Genomic DNA, 20796 nt, shown 5'->3' with positions numbered 1-20796 from the left:
ATCTGCTGTCAAATAAAATAATAGGAATTATTAATTATACTTCGTTTTTTTTTGTTCTTATGAAACTTTTTATAAAAAATATTTTATCAAAGTGTATGCTTTTACGGACGTGTATAAATATAAATGAAAACGTAACATTACTTAATGTTTAGCTATTCTCTTTCGTAAAGCGCGGGTGACGGCGTCGGGTCAAGGGACAGGCAGGCGCATCTATGATTTATGTGACGCTTGCATTGTTGAACATATTACAGATATTTTAAGAACAAGGACCTGAGGAGTTTACGTGGAATTTGTGAAGTGTAAATATGATGCTTACGTAATGTACATATTTATGCATTTAATACATTTATATAAATAGTAATTATATACATTTTATCCTGTCTGACTTACCCAACTTTATGTATTTCCTGTTTGTATATATTACGGGTGGGGTTGCGCAGGTTTATCTGGGTATTACCACCCACTCACAGTATTATTTGCATAGTATTGTTGTTTTGTTGTTTTAGTAAGAAGAGCGAGTGAGTCAGTGTATAGACAAAGGAAATAACAATTTTGGATTCAATGGTTGGCATCACGTTTACAATGTGAAGAATGACTATTCCTTTTTACAAAACCAATATCTATAAATAAAGATACTACACCAGATCAGTGGGTAATCCGTTGACGCTTTTACAAAATTTATTTATGGTCTCCTTGCGCTGTGTCTTATATCTTAGTAATTTTTTATGTACTTAGTAGAATGTAAGTAAGTATATCGTATGATTTTGGCGATAGCGTAAAAGTTCTATCGATTTTAGAATATATGGTTACGATCTTGAAAGTATGAGAAGATATAGCTGACGGCATTGTAAATTATAATAATTTAGACCTCTTCTTCTACATAGAAATATGAAAACGAATCTTTTCAGTAGTTCATAACTTCCTAACATTAAAAGCTTCAACTAAAAAGTCTTCTACGCAATACAAAAGGTAAGGTAAGATTATCTAGTAAAATATAATTTAATATAAATAATTACATGAACATAAACTATTTAACTTTTATATTTACTCTTTTCTTGCTCGTGTGCAGACGCTCGAAAAAGCGCGCGAATGTGCAAAACTGCGCATTGACTCATCCACACCGTCGCGCCGCGCGCCGTTGTGCAATGTACCGCGTACCCTCGCGCAGCAGCTTTTCTCTACACTTTTTACGCCTCTGTCAGCTTTAATGGCTATACCACATCTAACTCCAAAACGACTCACTTCCCATTTAAACTTTTATCCATTATTTTATTCAATTATGGAAATTTTCAGAAGCGTATTTCCATATGTCTAACTTACAAAATGTCGAACTTCTGTATAAATTTTTAACTTCTATTTAGCTTTCTAAGGGATGAAATTTGAAAATCCCATTTTAGTGTTCTCTTATAATATGTTATATATATAAATTGTGTGCAAAATTACACGCTGCTTAACCCATCACTTAATGCTTAGACTGTCCGTTAAGTTTTTTAAGTATTCGTATAAACACAGCTTTCGTATTCCGGTTGCTGAGGTAATTGGTGAGGATTCCTTGGCGAAAATCTTTAATATTTTTTAATCGCTGAATGTCTTATTAGATTTTAATAAAGGATATCTACATTCTTATAAGCTAGCCAAAATTTTTCACAGCGAGAATTTCGGAACCGGGTTATATGGGACTCCGCTTAAAACCTTAGACGATCGCCTTCTATAAGCATTAGAGAGGCTTCGGCAGCTCTTCCATAAACGTATACGTGACCTCGTGCTGTGCTGGGGCTTGGTGAAGATTTCCTCATGGGATGAGTCGGCAACAAGATAAGCGAGGCAATCAATCTAAAAATTAAATTACTCTTTATCATCACCGAATACTGCGTCTTATCTATGGGAAACTAGAAAAAGCTTAAAAATGAATTTCGTTCGTTTTAAAAACGAATAAAAAAATAATAACGTTTGTGACAAAATTCATAACTAAATTTAAATATTTAGTAAAAACGAATCGTTAGTTTTAAAGAACAATTAATTAACTAATCTCGAAAAATAATAAGCCTACAATTTTCTGCCATTATCAACATACTTTTTTAATTTTGTTACGATATGGGACGGCAATTCGACACGACCAGAGAGAGTTTATGGATAAACAACTTTACGTGTTTACGTGCTTGCCGAAGCACGATAGTGTCAACATTACTAACTACCAAAATTCGGGTTGCCAAAGTTAATTATTCGGCCGAAGCAAGGTTTGAAGCCAGGATCTCGAGTCGCAGCCACTTGAGTAACGGCCAGTAAATAGGTTACTGCTGAACAAAGACCTCTTTTTTAACTCAAGTTTACTTAACTATAATTACCTAGCAATAGACTGTTAATTTAAAAAAAATGACAATAATGGTTTTCTTCATTCTTAATAAAGAATGAAATGAAAAGTCATAACAGAATTAAGTATAAAATTATTTTACAAAATAATATGTTTAAATTTAATGAAAGTGAAGCGCGTTGATGTCTTTTCTAAACAGCTTGATTATGTATTCGTTTTTCTCACTTTTGTGTTTTGGAATAACATTACCAGTAGGTATAATATTTTTTTTTAGGCAAGTTTATTATTTTAATAGCATAAAGTATTTTTTTGTTAGCACGCATAAGTCCGAAATTTAAGTTCATTTACACTTAATTTCCGTCCGTCTGCGCCCGAGTTCCATGACAGCGGCGATATCGACGGGAGACAATAAATCCGGTTCTGCAGCGGCTGCAATTAAACTAGTGTCGCGACGGGTTCGCGACCGTGCGAAAGTGAAGCCGGGAGACCGAGGCGGACGGCGGGGTGACGAAGGAGCGAGCGAGAGACAGAGTGAGAAGGAGAAAGCTTAAGCTCGGTTGTGCGACGACAAGGTGTCAGTCCTCAGTGTGCGCGCAGCCGCCAGCGCAGACGCACGCGCTGGCAGACCGTGCGATGTCGTAGCCCCCATGGTGTACCCCGAGGCGTCCCGCTGGGGAGCGCCCGACTCGCTAGCGCCCCTCTACGATGACGTCTACCGAGGTCAGCACTGCAAGTACCGCGAATTGCATCCTTTGTTCTAAGCCTGTATTTATATCTGTCACTGTTGTAGCAAACTAATGTCTCTCTTCTCTAAATGTAGAGTTGTTATATTTACATATTATTTAATTATTAACTAAACATATGTAATAATTGTATTTGTTTACATTTACTAATTTAAACTAATTGTATTACTAATAATAACAAGTAATTTAATAAGCCGCATGTTTATTTTTTTAATTAAAAAAAATATTGCAAGATGTAGACTTTATATGAAGTATGTGACATATTTATTGTTTTCAATTAAACTAAAAGTTTTCGATTATTAACGGATACAACTATTCAAACGTAGTGAAGTGTAAAACAAACAACAAACGAACAAGTGTTAAAATCGGATTCCAATAGGAAAACCATCGTCACATCCGTCCTACTTTTGCTGAAGGATTGAAACTTTGGTACAATTATAACACTAACATGCAAATTTGAGACAACAGTTGAGCGATTGGCACAAGTTGACCGATTACACAGGTTAAGTGGCGTTAACTGAGGTCAGTTACTCGGTGGGTGACCGTTAATGTCTGATCGCGATTGATCCAAATCTCGCGTCATCGGTTCCGGTTATTATAGAAAGCTCGAATGTGAACTAGATTTCAATAGCTTTTATCATTAAACACAATATATATTTTTATAGATATGTTCATTATTAACATTAATCGAGCTTTAATATTTGTGAATAGAAAGTTTTCAACAAATAATTTAGGTTTGTAACCGCTTTATCTCTCGTTCCCACGGCTCTATTCATATGCAAAAAAGGTAGAGGAATCCTGCTAATGCTGTTTTAAATTACATATATAATCTGACTGTCGTTTGATATAATGTTAGTCATTATACGTAAGATTGATTTAAATAATTTGTCTAGAAAAATCAAAATATTTATCGGATAATTTTATTCATGAACATTTTAAATGAGTTTTATACGCAGTTTCAAATAAAATGTAGTTTTTATGAAGAAAAATTAAAATGTACGTATAAGATTTTTATCATTATATTATTTATATGGTATTTTATATGTGTGTTTCAAAATCTGTGTAACCAAATATGAATGTGAACTATAATTAAAAAATAAATAAAGTCATGGTGTGTCAAAATATATAAAACTAACAAATAACAGCAAACTTCATTGAATATCGAGACAAAAAGTAAGTTTTGATTCGTATATAATTTTCATATTAACAGACAAATTTAATTTTTATATCAAATGCTCATATATTATGAAACACTCTTTATATATACGACGATTTATGCAAAATGCTCCGGTGCGACCAATCGATATTTTAATAAGCTCTTAAAACGTTTGATAGACCGACATTTATGAAATATTGGTCCCTGATGAAAATTTAATAACGAGGCTTAACGCGTCGCAAAACATTGTTATGAATTGTAACTGTTCAATTAGAAAAGGTCTTTAAATAAGTTCCTCTTACTTAAAAACGTTTTTAAAATTTTGCACATTTTTAAGATAGATCTTAAACAACAAACAAGAAAGTAAGTAATAACTTTGTAATATTATTATTTAAACTATCAGCTACTATTTTTGTAAATGCGAAATGCGTTTAGTTAATTGTTACTCATTCATACTACATTCAAACGGGCGGATACTAATAAGAGTTGTCATAGATTTCGATCAATACGATACGGAATAGTTTTTTATTAATTTGAATATAATAATTGCTAAATTTAATTATCAATATGGTCAAGCGTATTCATTTACATAAAAATATTATCTTCAATATACATACATAATAAAGTTTGTGTTTAGCTATTTTCTATTAAAAATATTTCAACATTTCTTATGACATTTATTACTAACTCCTCTGAGACAGTCTTAGGCTTAGTCGGAATGACTATTAAGGGTTTTCGACAAACAGAAATTCATGAAAAACAGTTAACATAACTATTATTAAATTACAAAATGAAATGAAATGAAACATTCATGAACGTAAATATAGAGTGTCTTATTTCATAAAGCCGATCGAATCGTCTTCTTTGGCAGTCGTTTGTATATGTTCAACAAATCTACAGTTAAACATTAAGCCCGTTAAAACAAATCCTTTAGACAGCTCGCTAACTCAGACTTTCTTAGAAACCGAATACCACAAACTACATCGTCTTTCAGTAACTTCCTGCTTTCGTTGAGTAAATTTCGCAATGATGCGAGTGTACTGTTTAACGACGATTTTAATACCCAGCAAACTATTAGCGAAATTTTATTACCATATTTTTATTGTTTTCTTATTTAAATGTAAATGTTGTTACGAATAAATCTTTGAAATAGTTTTCTGATTCTATAGATTAAATATGATAAAAAAATAATCGCTATAAAAAATTCAGACTTGAAATTTTTATTTACAAATTTGTAGTGAGCTTACAAACAGGAAATTATTACGAGTAAATCTTCAAAATAGTTCTCTGATTTTATTGTTTAAACAATAACAGCTATTACATTTTCTGTCTAAATAGAAATTCCCTAAATTCTCGTAGTGTGCAGATATCCGACATATACCACAAATGTCTCTCGTAAAACCGATACTTAAATCTGCAATTAATATTTTGGTCGTAATAAATTGCTATCTGTTATTGGGCATGAGACTATGGCTATGAGACTTGACTATGAGAGTAAGGTAATATTATGTTTGCGTATACCTTCTATCCCCATCACAAGATAATTACCTTCATAGTAAATCTTCCCTATTATTAAGCTTGAACAATTTCGTCCTTAATACCAAACTGTTCGAAGCTAATTAAGCGGCTTAACAGAAATGAAGTTGAATTAAAATCGCTTTTCACAAATAAAGCCCAATAAAGCTTAAAAGGTTTACCCATTTAAGCTTTAGTATTGTGTACTAAAGTTTGTATCACCATTTGATTAGGTTAAGGGTGTTAAGCGATGCTATATTTAATTCATTATTGTCAGTAAATTTACCATATAATTAACATAAAAACCTCAGCTAGTCAACTAACGGTTCATACATCCTAAAAGGATTACAGAAAATTATTATACAATTATATATATTTAATATTGACATCAACATTCATGACGAACGAAGTCAAATACAAAAAATAAAGTATAATGTAATTAAAAAGATAATCTATTTTGGTATACGTATGCTATGGCTCGCTGTGGATTAAAGTAATGTTAAATTAATTCAATTTCCCTTTATCTTTGGTATCGTTTGTATAGCAATGTGAATTCGTAAATATAACGATTACGAGGAATTAGGATTTGCATATGTATAAATTAACTAAACGGCGGCGACCAAAGTTCTTTTCGCCATGTTCATGTGACAGATGTATAAAATATAACATGGCATTATACTTTTATGTAAAGCCAGTAACTATTACCAATTGAAGGATACTATTTTTTATATCGTTATCAACATATGAACCGGATAATTTGTACATGTAATTGTTTTATTAGGTCAATTAGAAGTTTATAAAGACAACACAATTTCTATTTACAAATATTTATCAAACCTAGACGTATCTTTATATCGTAATTGTAATATGATACAAATTGCCTTTTTATTTCATTTGGTTGACCTGGCGGGTTTTTGTGGCATGTAATATGTATTGACTACCCCTTATAAGAGCCACCAACTTTGGAAACTGGAGTGTTATGACCCTTGTGCCTGCAGTTACATTCAAAAAAAAATCCCTTTACTCTCATCGATGCAGATATCGATTAATATTTAAAAAATCTGTCGTTTTAATTATAAAAAAAAAGCAAAGAGCATTTTTGAAGTCACTTTTTTTATTAACCACATACTTGTGCGACAAATATTTTCGCGCAGTCATTCCTATAAATATTTTTTGCTAGTTTTTTATTGTCAGTGAGCGATATCGGCGTAATGAATTTTCCAACGTATGTATATTACGTCCTCTAAAAACCTGCACCCAAATAACTATTTAATTTTCTTAGAAAATGTGTAAACGAAAAATTTTTCTTCAAAATAATCACAACGGAATATTCAGCTTTTAGTAATATATAAAATACACAAACAACTTAAATACAAACCTTATGGTTTTCTTAGCATGCTTAAATTATTATTACCTTTCAAACGATATGAGTTTATTAAAATAGATCATAGAATATTTTAATAGCCAAATTGCGTAGTTACTTACAACTAAAATTGCTTTCAACATAACGTTTCATACTAAACCTTGACTAATTATAAAACGCGATCAGAAAGCTGGTCTATAGAAACACACTCAAAAGTCGCTGAATACAATATCGAAATGTCAAAAAGCGATATTCGCTGATACGCTATTCTGATCGTTATTTATCACGATTATTATAATCAATGTCGCATATTAGATTCCGTTTTTTAGATTCAACGTTTTACAGACGAGTTTCTTTTTTTTCTTACCAAATAGCCTTTTAGTCATTAAGTGTTCGTAGCGAGTTTATTCCTTACAGACGTATAATTAAATTACGTTTAAGCGACGTGTCTAATGTTTTAGTATTTGTAAACAGTCAACTCAATACGTTCTTGTGTATCTTAAGGCTATTTTTAGCCGCATCTGACTCACGGTACACCTATATCTATAGTATATAATAGACGGCAACTGTATGCGTGGTTTTTACATTATATTGTTGATGTTATATGTATGAAGTTCGTCTGGCGTAGTAATCGCGTCTGCTTATTCAAGCCCACTCAGATTTTTTTTTTGTTTCTTTATTATTATATTATGATTCGATTCGATTTACTTGCTTTGCGGAAATGAAAAATCTAAATAAAAATAATTGTAAAGGTTTTTAAGTTTATAAAAATTATAAACTTCATATACTTCGAAACAATTCGTTTAAAAGTTATGTTTATTTCTTTAATTATTTAACGATGTAATAATACTATATTAATAGTTGTATTAAGTTAGTTTAATTATTATTAATAAAAACACACTTGGTAATACACTTTGTAAGTTTTAAACGAACTCTAAGAACTTCTGTGGTGCCGTAATGCAGGTGACTTCGCGATCAGTCGCTGACGTAATACTCGCTTCGATCTTTGACTCACTCAACTATAAAAACTAGCCTTTTTTTTGTTATTTTTTAATTTGTTCAAAAAGGAGGCTAAATAATTAAATTCTGATTGCTGTCAATAAATGATAACTAGTTCCACGAACAAAAAAAGATATCTACATAATATCTTATCGGTTATTCACATCGAGCTGGAACGATTTATATAATCATAACTCGTTCAAATAAATAAGAGATTGTGAGTGAGTTTTTATATAAATTTCTGTTGCTATTTTGTCTGCGGATTTTTATATGTGTAAAGATGTCAAAGGTTTTTAATATAAAATATAAAATACAGCGTTCTGGTAATCCGAACCTTTGTGATTGAACCTTTGAATCCATATGGGATTAATACCTCATTTTATTTTGTCAAACCTATTTCAATAGAAAAATTATTATGAATGTTAGAATTTTATCTTAAAGAAAAATAGAGAGGAGAAGTTGTAAAAAAAATATATACATATTAATCATTTGTAGTTTTTAAAACGCGCTAATACGACTATAATATATGACTTATACCGTAATGTTTTTTTTACTAATAAAAACCCTCATAATTTAATGATTTGTTGAAGTGCACGAGGAATCGGTATATCGACTTGCATAAACATGTCGGGTCTCGCAACTGGCGCTGTGTGGGCGAGGTTGCGATACTGTGTTCTCGGTCGGTTTTATTTGCAAGCCATTTATCTACTAGAGTGTAGGATTCAAGTGTTTTATTATATCAATAGAAAGGGAATATACTTTATTCTAAATCTTTACATTATTGCTAAAAGGGTATGTACCTATACAATTTAAAAGATTTTATCTATAGCTCAACTCAACAATAGATATTTAAGACAGGTATTATATTACAAATACAATTTAAAAATAAGTAAAGTAACAGTCTGTGAATGTCCCACTGCTGGGCAAGTCCTTTTATTGCGAAAAATGTTTAAAGCTTATTTATCACTCCGGTGTGGGATTACATAAGATTTTCCTGCCTAGCATACCATTAATAATAAATACAAATGAAGCAAATAGAACACAGTGCTGCCAGAATTTGAATCCGAAACCGCCACGTGTTCAACCACTAGGATACCTTAGCTTTTCATTAAATTATAATTTAGCTTTACATTAAATTAAAATTATAATTGCTATACGTCAGGAACAACATTGAGGACTTCTGAGGAGTACATCGCTAATGCAGTAGATATAATTAATTTTAATGACATACTTAACGTACTTCCTGCGTGTGTTATTACTTATTTTCAAAGCATTAATATATATCATTTATTACACTTTTAGTGAATGATGTTTCTGTGTTTTGAATAATATTGCAAATTCATGAATCTTGTTGTCTTAGATTTTCGCGATTATTACACATTGAAATAAAACTAGTTTTTAACGGATTTAATCGCGTATATTAATTATTTTAACATCCCGACGTTTCGAGCACTTTGCAGTGCTCGTGACCACGAACACTGCAAAGTGCTCGAATCTTCAATGATTATAACAATAACTAATTGGTCCTGCTCATAAAATATGTCATAGAAAATTGGTAACTCTATTATCAACGTATTTATATTTCAGTAATCAGAAAGTTAAATTAAAGCTTTTGTTAAATACAGTTGACTATAATTTTATTCTAAAGAATACTAAAAATGTCTCTTTTCATAGAAATATTGATATTTCTCTTGAAATTATTCGTTAAGCTTGTGTGAGAGTATGACAATTATTCAAGGACTCTCATTCTCAGGCTCTGAGTCCGAAACTGAGACTTACAAACTATTAATTTTATTGATTCTTAGATAAGTTTATTCAAGGGAAACCAATTTAGAATTTATTGTCACTTAATATCATTCACTAAATACAATCGTAAATGTCAGGCGATAACAGCTGTCACTCAAGAATTTCAGTTAGTGGTTTAACCTTAATATTTCAATTAATATTCCATTTTCGAATTAACATTTGATATCAGTATATCTCCATGCTAAATGTACCTATTAGCAAATCAATTTCGAAGACTATCTACAGAAATTTTATAAAGATAAAACGTTTGAACGGAACGGAATATTAAATTGAACGAAGGTTTCTAACCGAGAGATTTTCGTTTGAATATTTTTAAACTTTCGAGAGTATTTTATAACAAAGGAGATTTCTCCCGAAATTGTTCTCGCATATATCGTACTTAGAAATATAAATTTGTATTTTTGAATTTTATATTATTACATGACAGGCCATATTATATAATAGCTACAAGTTAGGAATATCATATACTGTCTCTACATATATATATATTTTTAATGGTTACATGTATATTTTTCTTCAGTAACTGCTTTTTATTATTATTCTAGTTAGATAGGATTTATCCAGTCATGATTTCTATCCGATCTGTTTTGCTTTATGTGAGAAAATTGTAATTTTACTGTAATATATTGTTGGCCGATAAGAGCCGATAAGAGCCGAGATGGCCCACTGTTTAGATCAGGCATCTTAATCGATGATTTCGGGTTCAAACCCAGGCAGACACCACTGAATTTTCATGTGTTTAATTTGTGTTTATAATTCATCTCGTGCTCGGTGGTGTAGGAAAACATCGTGAGGAAACCTGCAAGTGTCTAATTTCAACGAAATTCTGCCACATGTGTATTCCAACCCGCATTGGAGCAGCGTGATGGAATATACTCCAAAAACCTTCGCCTCAAAGGGAGAGGAGGCTTTAGCCCAGCAGTAGTGAAATTTACAGGCTGCTAATGTAAAAAGAATATTGGTGGCAACAACCCAGTACGGAAGTTTAGTAAACTTTATGTGACATATACATAGCAGGTACAAGCGCAATTCACACAAATACTATTATAGACTATACATTGTCAACACAATACCCTATCCAGGAGTCAAATCCGCGATCGTCAGCACTTTGTATTCAGTGCCATAGTGCAAACTATGTGGTTTGACAATATGCTGTAATATTTAAGCCAATCAACCAGACTAACCTATTGTAAATGGCACGTCTAAATAATTTACTACCAAAATGTACTTTATACAAGAAGGCTGATAAAAGTAGTATCGACTCATGTAACAGGATTAAATTGAATGTAAAACTACCAATATTTTGTCAACATCAGTAGGATATTGAAAATATCCAACAAAAGCTTGTGATAAAGGAGGATGCCTGCAGCTTCACCAACTTCATTGAGCAGTACGTTATCGGCGATTCGATACGCATCGCCAAACGTGCGGAAAATATAAATTTGCGGGCTCATTACGCAATGTAGACCTAATTACACTATACGACAACGATACGATAAAGACACCAATGCGATAATATATTTTTTTTTAAATATCTTCTTTCTAATTTATATAATTCTATTGAAGCACTTAGCACTTTACTATATAGGTAAAAAATAAAGTTGGAGATGAACGTAATCATTCTTTTTTTAATTTATTATTTTTATTTTATGTATTAAACATATTAGTTTATATTGAAATGATAAAGATATATTGTGTATATTTATGCACGTACAAAGTTTATCATATGGTTGAAATTTTGTCATATTACGTATACAATTATTAATTAAAAACTACTTTACCCACCAAAGTATACAGAAATATGTAAAAAAGTCTTTTGGAGAGCGACATTTATGTTAAAAAAAGTTTTTAATAATAACGATAGTCGCGGAATTTCAGAGACGAGACGTTTAAATAAATATAAAATAATATATAAAATATATTTGTACTCGCGCTATAGAACACTTTGTATGATATGTTTGGAAAGCCTTTTTCGCTACAATCACAGCACGTAACTTAACTTGGATAAAGTATAAATGAGCTTAATACATAACTCAAATTGTAAGATACAAATTACTTCAATACTTATTTCATATGATAGAAGAAGTACAAATGGATTATAAAGCTGCATCTATACAATATCGTCAACACGAGTTTGTATCAAAGTTTCACTATTACTTGTAGTTACCATAAGTTGCCAAAGAAAATTGATACAATTTTCGTTGCACAATAGTGTGTTATCGTAGAAGTTGTAAACAGTTGCTAACACAGAAATTGCCCAATATTTTAGTGGAAATGAACCGTAAAATAAACCTTCTGTTCTATCAGTACGTATTCTATATTTTAAATTCAAATTTAAATGTTAAGAAAAAAAAATACGCTAAAATTAAGAATGTTGATTTAAAAACGCTTCCGATATGTAATAAAAATGATAAAAGAATAACAAACCAAAAGTAAAATAAGCTGGTAGTATTTTATGTGGGAAATTTAACAAACAATCATAAAAAATATAGACGATAAAGCCGTATTATCTTAATGTACTAAGACGTATAAACGTGTATCATTTTTTATTTTATATTTCGTAAAAATATTAAGCTGTAAGTCTTAATTTAGTATGTTACCGTAATAAACATGAAACTTTTATATTTCTTTATTTTATGTATGCTGGGATATATACTGGAGCGGATATGTGTAGGTAATTGAATAATTCCTTCCGGGAAACGCAGAAAGAATCACTACATATATTTATGATGTCCTCCTAACCGATTTTATTCACGGCAGCTAATTTTAACTTTGACTAGAGCACAGGTATGACCACAATCACTTTCTGCTTTAACTATTCCTAAGAATTTCATGATAAAACACAACATCTTTTAATCCATTCAATTCATGATGTGCAGTTGAAAAGGCTAGTCGCTAGGCCATCGAGTCACTAAATCCTATACATGTTATGTAAAGTGTGGAAACATCCCTTAAAAGTCGTTCTGTTAAAAAGACGAGTTCTCTAGCAGTGGCGCTATACCGAATTTGAAACCACAATCTTTGGCTCAATTCGTATGTAATAATAAGTTACCCTATTCCAGCCGTCTGCTTAGGTACCACCCACTCATCACATATTATTCCGCAAAATAGCAGTATTGTTGTGAAAGGCGACTGAGCAACAATAACAACTGAGTAATTACAGGTAAAAGGGACATAGCATCTTACTTCCTAATTTTCGTGGCGCATTGGAGTTTGAATTGTTAATATTTCTTACGGCTTACGTATACGGTCGATGGTAACCACTTATCATTACTCGTAAAGAATGAAAAAAAAAACATACATATAAATCTGACGCTGATCTACATGTACTAATGTGACAATAGAATTAATCTCAATCAGTCTCGTTCATCAAATAAAAGAACATAAACATTGCAAAACATCATATAACATTAATAATATGTATGCGTTGAATCTATATTTTCATAGTATAATAAATACTTAACGTCGTCCCGAACTCCTGGAAGACTGCTTTGGTGCATCCGATCCCTAAAAAGGGCAACCGCTCAGACCCGTCCAATTATAGGCCTATAGCCATCACCTCCTTGTTCTCCAAGCTAATAGAGTCCATTATAAACTGCCAGCTCCTGCGGTACCTAGAGGAGTACCAGCTGATTAGCGACCGCCAGTACGGTTTCCGTCGGGGTCGCTCAGCCGGTGATCTTCTAGTTTACCTTACTCATAGATGGGCGGAAGCAGTTGAGAGCAAAGGGGAGGCATTAGCAGCCAGTCTGGACATAGCGAAGGCCTTCGATCGCGTGTGGCACAAAGCGCTTCTTTCGAAGCTTCCTTCCTATGGGCTTCCCGGGAAATTATGCAATTGGATTACCAGTTTTTTGGCAGATCGGAGCATCAAGGTCGTTGTCGACGGTGCATGCTCTGACTTAAAATTCGTCAATGCTGGTGTTCCACAAGGCTGCGTTCTATCACCCACTCTGTTTCTTCTGCATATCAATGACTTGTTGCAAATCAGTAACATTCATTGCTATGCAGACGACAGCACCGTAGACGCCTCATACACCGGCCGTGCTAATATTTCTCGGGAAAACGTCGAAGAAAACCGGAACAAACTTGTATCTGAAATCGAGTCTTCGTTAAACAAAGTCTCGAACTGGGGTCGGCTAAACCTAGTTCACTTCAACCCCAAAAAGACGCAAGTTTGCGCGTTAACTGCTAAAAAAACACCATTTGTCGTATCTCCACGATTCGAGAACATTCCGTTAGCCGCTACAGCTAGTATCGGAATACTTGGCGTTGATGTTTCGAGTCTCGTTCAGTTCCGCGGTCAATTGGAAGGCAAAGCCAAATTGGCATCAAAAAAGCTTGGTGTGCTCAGGAAGGCAAGACAGTATTTCACGTCGGCCCATCGTCTAAGACTATACAAGGCGCAAATTCGGCCTCACATGGAATACTGCTCTCACCTCTGGGCGGGTGCTCCCCAGTACCAGCTCCTTCCATTTGACCGTATCCAACGTAGAGCGGCTCGAATTATCGACGATCAAGCCCTTTCCGATCTGCTTGATCCTTTGGCTTTGCGTAGAGATGTTGGATCGCTCTGCATCTTCTACAGAATTTATCACGGGGAATGTTCCGAGGAATTGTTCGGATTAATCCCGGCTGCTGAATTTCACCTTCGGACATCTCGTCAAAATTCCAAATATCACCCGCACCACCTAGATGTCCGAAAATCCACAACAGCGCGATTTTTAAGACATTTTCTGCCTCGCACAACCACTCTGTGGAACCAGCTTTCGCCGGCGATTTTTCCGAACCGATACGACTTGGGAACCTTCAAGAAAAGAGCGTACTCTTTCCTGAAAGGCCGGCAACGCACCTGCAAGCCCCCCGGTGTTGCAGATGTCCATGGGCGGTGGTAGTCACTTTCCATCAGGTGAGCCTCCTGCTCGTTTGCCACCTTATGACATAAAAAAAAAAAACGTAATGTAGCACGTATGCCTATATTTATAATATATAAAATTTTTCAAACACAAAGACTAGTGGTGTGCACCAAAAATCTCAGTAAAGTTATGCACATCACTGGTCGCAGGCGATAGTCAAAAAGTTGACGTTTGAAAAAATAAAACGGCTTTTGACGCATGAACACAGTTCGCACGCTAGACTTCAACCATTGGTGTAGTTTTTATAAAATATATACAGCAATAGTATTTTATAGTCATAATATTTCTAAAATGGAAACGTTATTCTGTACAAATGTATGTTTGAAATGTTAAACCTACTTACTTTTCATTCTTTTGACATTATAATTATTATAGTCGATTGCACACAATACCTTCTGACATTTCACGACCGTATTATTATTATTGTATTATAAATATACCGTAAACTGTAACTTAAAACCAGCTTTATTCGCTTAAACAAAATATTTTTTGATTATAAATTATAACTAACCGTTAATTGATCGAAATTTATTTAGAATAATATTATAAACAGATTATAGAGTATATTATACTCAAAGACTATATATGTACTATACAAAATAATATATAGATATATATTATATATACTATATTGTTATGTTAAAACTAGAACAATACCAAAAGTCAAAACAATTCTTATCAACATTAAATCATACTTACGAGTATACTTAAACTATCAATCGCTTGTGATTGTTCCCAAAATTAACTTGAGTTAGGAAGCAATCGGGAATTTAATGTTGACTAACTCATCTGTGTTTTATAAAAAATTATAATAAAAAACAAATTTTACACGAAATTTATATAATTTAAATTATATTTATTATAAATATTAAACCTGAGTTTCATGTTAGTTTTTCCAGGTGGAAACTACATTCTGTAATTAGTTTTATGTTTATTAGCATATTATAAAATAAGAATTTATTTGTAAACATACTTAATTTAATATATATATATATATATATATATATATATATATATATATATATATATATATATATATATATATATATATATAGCAATAAACAACAGATACTAAATCGTATAATATTCTCAGTGTAATAAACAAAGATGTAAGTTGTAAAGTACAAGCCACAATTAAATATCTACAATAAGATTTCACTAGACTCGTAGTGAACAGAACTTTCTACTTTGCGAAACTTGAGAGGATTGTCGGTCTTGTGCGAAATGTGTCTTGTTATAATATATTGAGCATAGAATGAATTAAATTCAATAATATATGAACTATTGAATATATTACTTATAGAGATTACTTGTAGATGTTAAGTTTATACGATCTTTTGACTTGAGGTAATTTTATTTACAATAAATATTAGATAAAGAAAATTACCGTTCCGAAAATGGAAATGTCCGAATGCTGAGTTAAGACATACCTTCCTTTTATTTAGAAGAAACTTTTTTAGACACAGGGGAAAACGTACGTGGAAGTAATCTTTCGGGTATAGGAGAAATAGAAATTATTTATGTGGGGTAAGAATATGGAATTTATTCTAATTCGCTGTTCCAGTGCAGGTTAAGGCGTTCATATCGGAATGGAAGTGGAAGAAATTCAGTGGTGCTTGCCTGGGCTTGAACCCGCAATAATCGGTTAAGATGTACACGTTCTAACCACTGGGCCATATCGGCTCTCTATCTATCTCTCTCTTTGATATTTTTCGAAAGTATAATTGTGGTTCATTGGTTTTCTTCCTTTCCACTAAAGATATATACATTGCACATGAAAACTCATAGGTGTTTAATCGGATTAAGCCCACGTTCTTCGGTTGAAATCCACATTTTCTTTCCGTTTAAAGAAATGCATCATCATTGCACGGATGACAAGAAGACCATTAAGATAAATTTGAGTGAAAACGAATATATCTAAAAACATTAATAATCGTACCACAGACAACTTTCATTGAAATCCATTCAGTCGTTCCGGCGTGATTTAATAATAAGCATATGTATAAACTTTTGCATTAATAATACTAGTAAGATTGCGACAAGTGTGTAATACGCGGTGTCTTATCCAAATAAACAAATTGTCATATTTGTTGAAATATCTACACTATGTTAAATTTCTCAGATTTTTAGACATAATGAGTATTTCCATGTATCCTGTATATAAGGATATTTTTAAAAATTGAATCTATACAAAGCCTGTGCAATAAATCTAACAATTATTGCGTGATAAATACACGTCCTAAAAATATATCGAAGGTTTTTGTATTAGTCTATGTATTACAAATGTCCACATTATTAAAAAAAAATATAAATGTTTTTTTTAAATACCGCAATCTGTTATCTATGTCACGCGGCTTCGTGAGTGAATAAATCTATATGTATATTATTATGTGCCTTATAAAAAGTTATTTCTACGAAATTTATAATAAAAATTCACTTTAAGTCTGCTAATGAAGTTTTTAAATAATTCGACGAAGAGTACTTTTTTATGATGTAGGTACTCGTATGTATGCATAATAAAAAAAGTCGTTATAGAAGTATATAATTGCGTTAGTTTATTTTATTTAATTGATCAAACAATTAAGTATAAGGTTTGCGTTCTTAGTTTCTTATTTTTAATTATATATTTGCAGATATTTGTATCTGTGCCCTTTTTCGAAACATTTTATTTTTATTTCGCTCCGTTAAAATCTAATACATAATGTATTATTATACTTTACATGTTCAATAACGTTGTAATTCATTCATGTTATATAATGTAAGTTATGAGAAATTACGGTTTTTCTACGCATAGTACTTTAATGTTCCCGATGTCTATAGACGTTTACAGAAATTCGTTTAACCGTTAAGACGTAGTTAAGTCAATCAAGAGTCATTAAACCTTTGCGTTTATGACATTAAAGAGATAGTCGGTACAGTTTTTCGATTAAATAAGAATAGAGATATAACATGGATAACGTTAGAAGAACATTTGACAAGAAAATTATTTAATGATAAACAATTTTTACATTTATGCAGTTTTATTTGAATACAATTTAACATTATACGATTCAATTAGTTAAGATTTAGGCTAAAATAGTAAATTTAAAATAATTAAGTTTTAATGGATATTGTTTGTTGAATTATTCACTTCAAATAAGTTGATTGTACAACGTTATTTATGTAAAATTATACATTGAAGTTTTCATGCAACGTCCTTTACTATCTGTTAATATAAACCACGACGACACAACTAAATGGCGTGGTTAAAATTCCAATCAATTTCATAATTAGCGGTTTATAATTAACAATTTTGTAATAACTAACATATTTGATTTAGAATTTTGCTCGTCATTATTTAATTAAACCAATTGATCAATACATCTTTTCGTTTCATCTTTGTTTATCACGTAACAAAACGTATTGCTATGAAATGTATGCAGCTATGACTTGCAAACCGAATCTATGTAGGCCGTAGTCTTTTGTTTGGATTACAATTATAAAAATAAACATTGTGGCTTAGAATGGCTTAAATTGTTTTCAATTTTATTGTTTCTTAAATGTCTATATCTTCTACAGCGGACGGAGTTCTCTCGACGGTGAACGTAGTAGAGGCGCTGCAAGAGTTCTGGCAGGTGAAGGCGTCGAGAAATGGCGGTGCGGGCAGTGGCGGCAGCGGCGCGCTTGTTATTTATGAGTCCGTGCCCGCCGCGCACCCACCATACGTCTGCTATGTCACGCTACCAGGCGGCGCTTGCTTCGGTAGCTTTCAGGTATGTTGTTAACATAAAAATAAATAATATCATTTTGCTGTTTGGCGGCAGAACATAACCTACGTTAAATGTTAATATGAGTGAGCTTAGCCGCAGCTTAGAAGTTGGTAGTGCTTACACTCTCGATGGTCGTACAATATATGTATATTTCCCTTGCTGTCTAGTTTCCGTCCAAAATAGTTGCCATGGATGAATTCAGTTATGAGGATGTCATTACACATCATTAAGTTATTAAATAATGTACACATAACATTAACCCATAGTAATATTTAAGAGTTTCTGGAGATAATTATTTGTAATATCATTTTAATTTTAACAGAATTGTCCCACAAAAGCTGAGGCGAGGCGGAGTGCGGCTAAAATTGCCCTAATGAACAGCGTGTTTAACGAACACGAATCGCGTCGCATATCGGAGCACTTCATCGAAAAAGCGGTGGCAGAGGCGCGGGCGTCGTTTGCTGGGGACGCTGCGTCCCACCAAGATCCTAGCGCTGGAATAGCTGCTTTTAGGTACATTATAAAATTTAGGTACATTATAAATAGGCGAATTATAAAATCTCAAAATCAGTTAGCTCAATACATACTGTTTATATTAAAACTTTAATTATAGGATATAAAAATAATAACAATTCGATTCGATTGAAAAGAATGATAAAAATGTAATCGTTGTCCATAGATTTATGCTGGAAGCAAACAAGGGTCGCACGATGCTGGAATTTCAGGAATTGATGACAGTGTTCCAGCTTTTGCATTGGAACGGATCGCTGAGAGCGATGCGTGAGCGACAGTGTTCGAGGCAAGAGGTTGTCGCGCATTATTCAGCGCGGGCGCTGGACGACGCTATGCGCGAGCAGATGGCGCGTGAATGGGCTTCGAGAGAGAGGGAAGCGGCCGCAACGGGCGGCGGCGTGTTACGAAGTGAGCTCGCGCGCGCGGAACGCGAACTCCGCGCAGCGAGGCTCGCGGCTCGCGAACTCCGCTTCCCTAAAGAGAAACGCGATATCCTTCTATTGGCTGCACGTCTCGCTCCGCCGCAACAGCAACAGTGATCTCACCGCGCGACTCTATTTGTTATTTAAGTATAGTTATATAGTGTAAGAACATTTGTCTTTTATTTATCGTTTATTCATTCCCAACTACTAAAAAAGTAACGAAACCCTAATCGAAATAAACATATTTTGAAAAAAAAATATCAAATATTATAGCTGATGAAAATGAAAGTATAAAATTCTATACACATAAGTAAAAAAAAAAAACATTATTTACCTCAACGGTTTAAAGTTTAGAGTAATAAAAACAGCGCACTATTCTGTTTAACTATAGAAAGTATTCCAGGGCTATTTTCTTGAAATAATTAAGAAAAACTGTTGTTTAAAGGCAAGTGAACAGCAAATTAAGTTAAATTGGCAAAGTTTAAATAACAAAGGTTAGGTTCGACATGCGCAATGCGGCTATCACTCCACGAGCGTTATCGCGGTGGATCTATTCACTATTCCTAAACACCATCTGCGGAACAATAAATCCTTCGCACGTGAATTTATCTCGAAGCTTTCGTGCAACGACTGCCTTTTGCCTGTATGCTTATCTTTTCGAATAGCATAAGATTAAAATAGTTATTTATTTTAAAAGCACGTGCAAACGTACAATAAACATTGAGTACAGAACGAGAGGATTTTGAAATATTTACGTAATTGTACATTTTCAGTCTTTTTTAAGCTTATACGACCGAGTTGCTTCACTACGGGTTCGTCGATAAACATGTGCCAGAATTGTATGCGACACTGCAGGTTTCTTTACCGCCGAGCGCGAGATTAATTATTAACAAACGTATTTAACGTAAAAACTTAGTAGTGCTTGCCCAAGTTTAAATACGATTGACCGAAATTACAATTATTATACTTCTAAAATAATATACTGAATTGTCGCAATTATTTCACTAATGTAAGATATTTAGGCACGTCAATTCGGTCAATTAGATTTCCGCAACACTAACCAGGGTCGAGTTTCCTTAATTGGAAATGAAAATTGATTCTGTCGTCGCTATGACACAAATGACATGGAATATTGGAAACTATTGTGTACTTATTTGCAGTTTAATTTGAATATTTTGATATTTTTAAGTATTTGTTTATTATTAACATTAACGTAATGAAGACAACAAACAGTCAGTTGTATCAGTTGACATTTTAAACTTATAAATAATCTGCATTACTTATCTATAGAGGTAATGTTCAA

The 20796-nt window shown here is 32.8% G+C and overlaps 1 protein-coding gene across 1 annotated transcript; it reads left to right on the top strand.

Annotated features, from left to right (window-relative positions):
* Nucleotides 1-2881: 2881 nt before the first annotated feature.
* Nucleotides 2882-19662, top strand: LOC125064748 (protein limb expression 1 homolog). Its single transcript, XM_047671951.1, has 4 exons — nt 2882-3031; nt 18368-18561; nt 18881-19071; nt 19238-19662. The coding sequence occupies exons 1-4, from the start codon at nt 2959-2961 to the stop codon at nt 19608-19610; spliced, it is 831 nt and encodes a 276-aa protein (XP_047527907.1). The 5' UTR covers nt 2882-2958; the 3' UTR covers nt 19611-19662.
* The last annotated feature ends 1134 nt before the right edge of the window (nt 19663-20796 follow it).

This window comes from Vanessa atalanta, chromosome 1, assembly GCF_905147765.1.
Source record: "Vanessa atalanta chromosome 1, ilVanAtal1.2, whole genome shotgun sequence".
Classification (NCBI taxonomy): Eukaryota; Metazoa; Arthropoda; class Insecta; order Lepidoptera; family Nymphalidae; genus Vanessa; species Vanessa atalanta.
The sequence above is the reverse complement of the archived record's forward strand: the minus strand, read 5'-3'. Positions and strand labels throughout refer to the sequence as shown.